The sequence below is a fragment of the Cynara cardunculus genome, assembly GCF_001531365.2.
Source record: "Cynara cardunculus var. scolymus isolate 2C chromosome LG 5, CcrdV1, whole genome shotgun sequence".
Lineage (NCBI taxonomy): Eukaryota > Viridiplantae > Streptophyta > Magnoliopsida > Asterales > Asteraceae > Cynara > Cynara cardunculus.
The window spans coordinates 34,024,492-34,032,437 of NC_037532.1; the positions used below are offsets into that span (position 1 = coordinate 34,024,492).

The 7,946-nt window shown below is 32.6% G+C and overlaps 1 protein-coding gene across 1 annotated transcript; it reads right to left on the reverse strand.

Annotated features, from left to right (window-relative positions):
- Positions 1-4,752: 4,752 nt before the first annotated feature.
- On the reverse strand, positions 4,753-6,416 carry LOC112512604 (peroxidase 10-like). Its single transcript, XM_025118654.1, has 4 exons — positions 6,168-6,416; positions 5,885-6,076; positions 5,454-5,619; positions 4,753-5,256 (listed from the first exon to the last, which is right to left on the reverse strand). The coding sequence occupies exons 1-4, from the start codon at positions 6,369-6,371 to the stop codon at positions 4,847-4,849; spliced, it is 972 nt and encodes a 323-aa protein (XP_024974422.1). The 5' UTR covers positions 6,372-6,416; the 3' UTR covers positions 4,753-4,846.
- Positions 6,417-7,946: the final 1,530 nt, after the last annotated feature.

Below are 7,946 nucleotides of genomic sequence, written 5' to 3' on the forward strand. Positions count from 1 at the left end.
AGTACATAGGATGAGTTTTTGTTTGAAGAGATTTTCCAATTGTTTAGTTTTTGGCATTACAAAGTAAGCCATGAAATTTACGATGAACTCATTGAACGAATGATTTTTTATGAATATTTTTATTCGTGAAATAATGATCTTTTATAAACATGTTTTAATTTCTAATATTATAATTTTTAGTATACATATTTGATTAAATTTACAATGTTTAAATGATAAATATATTAAAATTAAAAATACGATGTTGTAATAGAAATCGTTGATGTTATAATAAATTAATTTTGAAAGTACAATGCTATAATAAAAGATGTCACGTCAGCATTATCGTACATGTGGACAGCCTACGTGGATGATCATGTTTCAAAGAAACCTGTTATAATGGGTAAATTTAATTTAAAAGGTTACTCAATGCTGTAACAGGTAAATTTTTGAAAGTACGATGTCTTAATAAATTTTTTTTTGAAAGTACATTGTTGTTATAAGAAAAACTGAAAGTAAAATACTTTAAATTTTTTTTAATAAAAGTAGGTTGTTATTTCACGTATTTTACCCGAAGATAAAATACATGGTTTTCGTAAATCATCGGCTAATAAAATATCAAATTTTCAGCCAATCGGGTTAATTACAACACTAATTCAGACCCAATCATATCATCCATAGGCCCAAGCCCTTTTAACACAAATTATAAATGCCTATGCAAAAAAAAAAAAAAAGCAAATTGTTTATTCGTCCTCAGCATTTTTTGAAAATTGTTATTTTTTTCTTTTATTTTTAAAATTTTGTTCAAAATTATTATTTTCATCCTTCTATTTTTAAAATTACGATTTTAATTCTATGATTTATAATTTATTGTTGTTTTCGTTCCTATGACATATTACTATTTATTATTTTAGACCATCGTAGTTAAAGATAGAAGTTAAAGTTATTCTCAGAGATGAAAATTACAATTTTCAAAACCACAAGGATAAAAGTCTTAATTTCACAATGTTTTGTTGTGAAGTTTCATTGTTATTTTGTGGTCTCACGGTCTCATAAAAATAACCTGGTCTCACGTAAACCCAACCTATTTAATATTTCATGTGATCTTTAAGCCATTTAATACGTTTTTCATACTAATCTTTTTTATTTCAAAATCATTTTTGTCCATCAATTGTATAAATATGTGTCATCAAAAAATACCTTCTCTTTAAAACTCTTTAAATCGTGAGACCTGTAAGAACCAATGCATTATACATGTGTGAAACAAACACATTGTGAAATTTATATATAGGGGCTTTCATTTGAGAATTTACGTAGTTATGATAATCTTGAGAACTTGTGTATAATGTGTTATTTCATATGACTTTTTTTTTTCCATCTAAGAATAAGATTTAAAATATTGATTAACATATATTTATTTCACATGTACACGGTTTACAATCTGAACACTTTTACATGTTTGTGAATCAAAAAATACACGTAAAAAAGATTTCACATTGTAAATCGAATACATATGAAACAAATATATTATGAAATAAATATATGTTAATCAATACATTGAATATTATATTTCGATGGAAAAGAATCACGTGAAACAAAACTTTAAGGTAGAAATTTCTCATAGATCTGATAAATTTAGAAGTTCTCAAATAATTAAATTTTATTAAGTTACATATATTGATTGCAATATTTGAAAAAGTTGCATTCGATTTACATTATATATATGTGTGTGTGTATACAAAAAACAAAAAGAAACAACAGATTTTTATCCGTTACCCTAAAATAGAGCCGTAAACGAATCGAACGTTCAGCGAACCGTTTGGCGAAAAGTTTGTTTATGTTCATTTATTTAATAAATAAACGGTCATGAACAAATTTTTTTGTTTAGTTAAACGAACGAACATCAATAACCCATTCGTTCATTTATGTTCGTGAACGTTCGTTCATTTACCATTCGTTTGTATTCATTCGTTTATATTCGTTTCTATATCTATACTATATTATAAAGCATTTGACAAAAACTCTTAAAAACCATTTTTTATGCATGAAGTACTATTTATTGATGCATATTACTTAAAATTCAAGATTACAAGTAAATTATGCGTAAATACAACTTATTAAAGTTCCATGTTTGAATTCGTGTAACTAACTGTGGATAAACATAGTAAAATAGAGGATAAACATCTCATTTTAAAATATAAAAAATCTAAAATATAATTAAAATAATTATCAAGTTCTAACAAAATAATTAATTATTATCTTTATTAAAATTATATTATTAAACCAAATATAAATTACTTCGTTATTGAGCCTAAATTAAATTATAATTAAAAAAATTACACAAAAAATAAGAAATTTTAAAAAGTTAATTTAATACCAATATCGATATATTTTTGTCAAATTTTTATGATATCTTCAAATTTATATTTTATTCAAAAATAAAAACATTATCGTATTTTTAAAACCACATAAAACCATATTATAACATCGACTGATATAAAAAAATAAAACAAAATATTAAAATCAAAATGTATCTCGCTGCATTGCATGAGTACCATTTTAGTTAAATTTAATATACAATCTTTTGTTTATTTACTTTGAATACAAATAATATTTATTTATGTTCGTTTAGTCGGTTCGTTTAGCATGTTAATGAACGAATATAAACGAATACGAACACACTTGATTTCTAAACGAACGAACATGAATATAAAAATTTTTGTTCGTTTACCATTCGTATTCGTTCGTTTGTTCGATTAAGTTAAACGAATGAACATGAATAAACCTTCATTCATGTTCGTTCTGTTGGCTTATGGCCCTACCCGAACCTTGACAACTTCAATAGCAGCCAATCGCAAAGGCCACTTTGACAGACAAATCCCGATGAAACCCACGTAACTTTCCCCTACGGCTGAAAACGACCCAAAAAGAATCCTTAAAAAACTTCACTTCCTTTCATCATTATCCAAAATAACATTTTTAGTCCCTATAGTTTCTGAAAAATTATGGATTTTGTCCTTATGGTATTCGTACCTATGATTTACTATTCATTATTATTCTCGTTCTTATAATTTAAATTGTATTGTTGTTTTCGTCACTATGCTGTACCATTCACTGCTATTTTGGTCTCTCATACTTAATAACCTCCGATGAAATCATAATGAATTTCAAACCATAGAAACAAAAATCACAATTTCAAAACTATAAGGACCATATATGCATTTTTAATAAAACCACAATGACGAAAAACGTAATTTACTCATCATCATAAAACGATCAACAAGATTCATGAAACTTGCAGAAATCATGGACCCAGAAATGGATTCCTATGAAGATAATAGAACATATAGAGCCAGAGAACTTTATGTGCTTTCAGACAAGATTGAAGAACTCCATAGAACCAACGAAGAACTCAAACAAGCCAAGGATGAAGCCATGCAGTCATGGCTCGATTCGCGGCCTCTAATCGACGAGCTCGAACGGCTCCAATCGGGCCTTGCCGACGCCAAAGAACAGTCGGACAACGGGCTAGTTTCGAAGCTCGAATCGGAGCTCATGGAGATTCATTTGACGATTAGGGCTAAGAAGGAGGAAGAACTGAAAGCCGGAACCGAGATCAACCACATGACTCGAGCTTCGGAAGCACTAAGGGAAGAGATGGAAAGAATCAAACTCGAAACCGATGAAATAAGGCGAACGAGATCGAAGATGAGAAAGGGGATCAAGTTGAGACGGCAGAGACTTCGGACGCTAAAACTCACTTTACGAGCCGTGCGGTTGGAGTCTGAAGCGTATGCGGCATCGGCGGCAGCCGCTGTGGACCAGATCGGTCGAGCCAGGTCACTAGACCATACCGACACGATCGAACTAACCCAAGAGGACTACTTTGCTTTAACACGACGGGCGAAAGAGGAGACGTCCCTGGCCGATTGGCGGGTGGTTGTAGCCACCGAACAAAGAGTGGTAGCCGAAGAAAGTCGAGATTCGGCTTTAAAAAAATTGACGGACCCGTATGGGTCGGTTAAGGAAGGAGAGATATCTGATAAAGAAGTCACGGGCTTTAGATCAAAACCCGGGACTCCTTTTCCGAGAGCTCGGGCCAAACAAATGGCCCATGGAGGGATAAAAAAGAAACGATCCATTTTTATCGAAATAAAATCATATTTTGCTCGAAAAATAAAGTACTTGTTTGGATGAGCAATTCATGTATCAAAAAGCAAAATTTATGTAAAATTAAATGATTAATAAATTGTTTTTGTTTTTTTAGTTAGTTTCTCAGTTAATTTTACTGAACGTGACTTAGAGGCTGTTTATTTGCAACTTAATTAAACTTATTGGTCTATCTGGCTTATTCGTATAGCTCATTTGAGTTGTTTACTTACGGCTTATTCGCACAAAACATAGCTTAATCACACAGATAGAAATGATGTGTTGTCCCCATTTAGCGACAAAAATGACACCCCTACCTTTTATTTAAAGCACCGCCTCCTTCCCATATGAGACACCCCATCTTCGGCCTCTTTATGTTTTTTTTTGTTTTGATGTTCAAATAATTAATATTGGAGGGTAAATAGGTCATTTATGTTATTCAAACTGTTAGTTCAGATAAAAAAAGTAAACAACAACATTCATTTATCCAGACAGACAAATTTATCCATACAGGACTTTTTGTTAGCTACAGTTACAGTGTTAGTTTTTGGGCTGGTTGTTGATGAGTATGATATATGCAGATCTTATTTCTACAATGTTGTTTTCGTAAGTTTGTGTACGTATCTCGATCCCAAATATTTGCGATAAAATTTATTCGTATAGATATTAACGGGTTCTAGACCAAATCTACGATAATCATTAATACGTTCCGGGATTTCTAGTTTACAACGTTACATTTGTTTCTAACTTGACCGTCTTGGCCCGTAATTACTCCCACGGTGCTCAGCTTCGCCATCGATGCACCAAAATCTTTCGCAAACAAGAATGGAAACTTGCTATAATTTATAACCATTTGCGCGGTTCTATTATCGCTCATTAGGGCTTGATCCGAACCGAGAATCCCTGAGTTGTTCACGAGCCTTTTGAAATAGATATTGTCGAACTTTGTAGTTGTGACCGCATCCAGCGGGACTAGATTGGTATCCGAATCATCTTGATTCGGACACACGCCTTGCAAACTGGTTGCAAGAGATGCATCGAGTTGTGGATCAGGAGCACCTGATCCATGAAAGTCGAACAGTCTTGGCTTGAACGTGAAGCATTGCGCAAATCCAATCGTGTGTGCACCTTCATACAAAAACAACATATGGTTTTGACAAGGCTTCGGAGTCTGAAAAAGTCTGGTTGGGCCTATGTTCACAGCCAAAGCACGGGCTGTTTTTTCTTACGTTAACAGGTTCAAAAGGCACGGGCCTTGTGCATCTCTAAACTAATCGTCAGTTATAAAGAAAAGCAAACGAAAATTTCATTGGTTTGGTCGTTACCTGACAGTACCACGACGTCGTTTAGATTAAGACCTTTTGTAGTGAATTTTGCGGTGATATTTTCTAGAGGCTCAAAAGGCGATGGAATATCAGTGTTTGCCGCAGTTATATTCGCTGTTAGGCCATCTCGACGACCCATGGCTAGAGACCAATACGGTCCTCCCGTCTATAAAAAAATTATAGAGCAAATTAGATATATAAGACGAAACAAAGTGGTATGACAATGGTAACTTAAAGACCACCAAGCTGACTCAAACACTTACGATTAAAAAAAGCGACACGGTGCAACAAAATACGTCCTACTAGAGTACTTAACGGGATTTTGATTTGTATGTGCATCCTCTAGGAAGGCGTTACAATAAATTGTTATGACGAAGTTAGGTGATCTAACTATCATTCTTTCATGAAACATAAAAAAACCGAGATCTTACAAGGAAAACGGCTTCTCTAGCTGCGAGTGTCAATATATCAGCACAAGAAACCGTTGATGGGCACGCTTTCTCCACGTTCGCCTTAATGGTATCGATAAGCTCAAACCCTCTAGCCGAGTTTCGATTAGGATTCGCGTCCTTCTCGCTTTGGAAACTGCTGCTCGCATCAAGTAACACCGACCCTTCGCACCCCTGAACATCAAAAACATCATTCTGTTTGCATTAGAAATATCAAACTAAACCAAACATCATTCTGTTTCCAAAAAGATAGATGATTAATTACATTAGAAATACAATCATGGAAATGCAAGCGAAGAAGCGATGCAGCAATCCTGGTATCGTTGGCCATAGCCGACCAAATACCGAACCTAACGATCTTGGTCAAGTTAGGACACTTGGAATCATAGAACCGGTAATCGAGTTGACCGTAAACAAAGGGTCGAAGAATCAAAAGATAAAATACGACGCTAATCGAAAACCGTTGCATATCCGTAACGATTCAAGAAAAATGGTCGTTAGATTTTGAAGCTATGGATAGGAATGTAAGAGAGAGATGAGTTTAAATAGTGGTTTTTGTGTTTGTTTTAGTTTGGAGTGGATGTGCCACTACGAAGGAGTTTGGAAGTAGTCGACATCAAAGGTGAAACCATCCCACTTTTACGTTTGGAAACTGGGTTCAAAGTTGCTAACTAAGTGGAATTGGCGTCATTCCCTTTGGGGTTAATATATATAAATTTTAATATTTTGTGATACCATTGTGATATTTTGTGATATCATTGTAATACCAACTAGGATACCAACTCAAACTTTAAAAACAAAGATACACAATGTGATATCCATTGTGATATATTGTGATACCGATTTCACCGGAGGCCGGAGATTGGAGATCGGAGAGATGAGAGATGAGTTTTTAAAAAATACCTAATATGCCCTCTAATTATAGTTTTAACTCAAACTACCATAATTATTAATTTTCTAATTTATTAGTTGATTTGTGGTTGAGATTGGACCTCACAGTTACCACAAACTAATCAGTTCTCATTTGATTAGGCCTTTGTATATATATGTATATATATATATATATATATATGTATGCATATGTATGTATAGGGTTGGGTTCACGTGAGACCAAGGGTTTTTCGTGAGACCCGTAAGACCAATTTATATTTATTGATTAACTTTATAAGCTAATAATCTAACGGTCTAAAGTTGCACGGTGACCATTTTGTGATTATGAATGTTCAAATCGTAGATCTAATCCAAGGGTTGAAAATTGGTATTACGAGTCTTACGAAAAACTCTTGGTCTCACATGATCTCAAGTCTATATATATATGTAGGTATGTATATATATATAAATAAAAACAATAATTAAATTAAAAAATAAGAAAATGATCGAATCATATGTGAATTTACACTAATATCACGTTTAAAATCATATGTGATTTGTGTGGCCTGCACACCCCTTGCATTAACTATTAGAATATAATCACATGTGATTTGGCTGTTTTTATGTTCTTTTATTTGGTTATTGTTTTGTCTGGTATGTACATGCACATACAAAAGCCAGAGTATATATTCAAATACACGTATGTACATTTACATATCATATAAATGAATGGTTATTAAAGTGTTTCTTAGTTTTTTTTTTTTTTTTTTGGATTTTTCTATAATTTCATACACACTTTATATTACTTACATATATATACATGTGTATTTTTTTATATAAATGAAGTCGAAAGTAGAAGACAACCAGGATTACACTTGAAAGTAGTGTGGTTTTAATATGTGTTTATGGTGCAAGAATGTCTAATTCTTTGAATTTAGGAGATTGATGGAAAGATTATTGGATTATGATATCAGAGATAGTAAAAAAGAATCAGCTCTCTTCAAGAACCTTCTATTCATATTTTGTATTTTTTCAAATAAACTATTTATTAGCTCAAAAACCAGTTATTAGTCACAGTTATCTGTTTTTTAGATTGAGATTTATCTGTTTTCTAGATTAAGATGAGAGTTTAGCATAACTGTTGGAGCCCAATTTTTTTAAATCTCCACAAAAA

What these genes read in the sequence shown, in the direction of transcription:
- LOC112512604 (XM_025118654.1), bottom strand. Translation starts at nt 6,371, where the DNA reads ATGCAACGGTTTTCGATTAGCGTCGTATTTTATCTTTTGATTCTTCGA. An exon ending in CTAGAGAAGCCGTTTTCCTT is followed by an intron (nt 5,620 to 5,884) that starts GTAAGATCTCGG and finishes ATTTTTTTATAG; the next exon opens with ACGGGAGGACCGTATTGGTC. An exon ending in CGACGTCGTGGTACTGTCAG is followed by an intron (nt 5,257 to 5,453) that starts GTAACGACCAAA and finishes TTTTGTATGAAG; the next exon opens with GTGCACACACGATTGGATTT.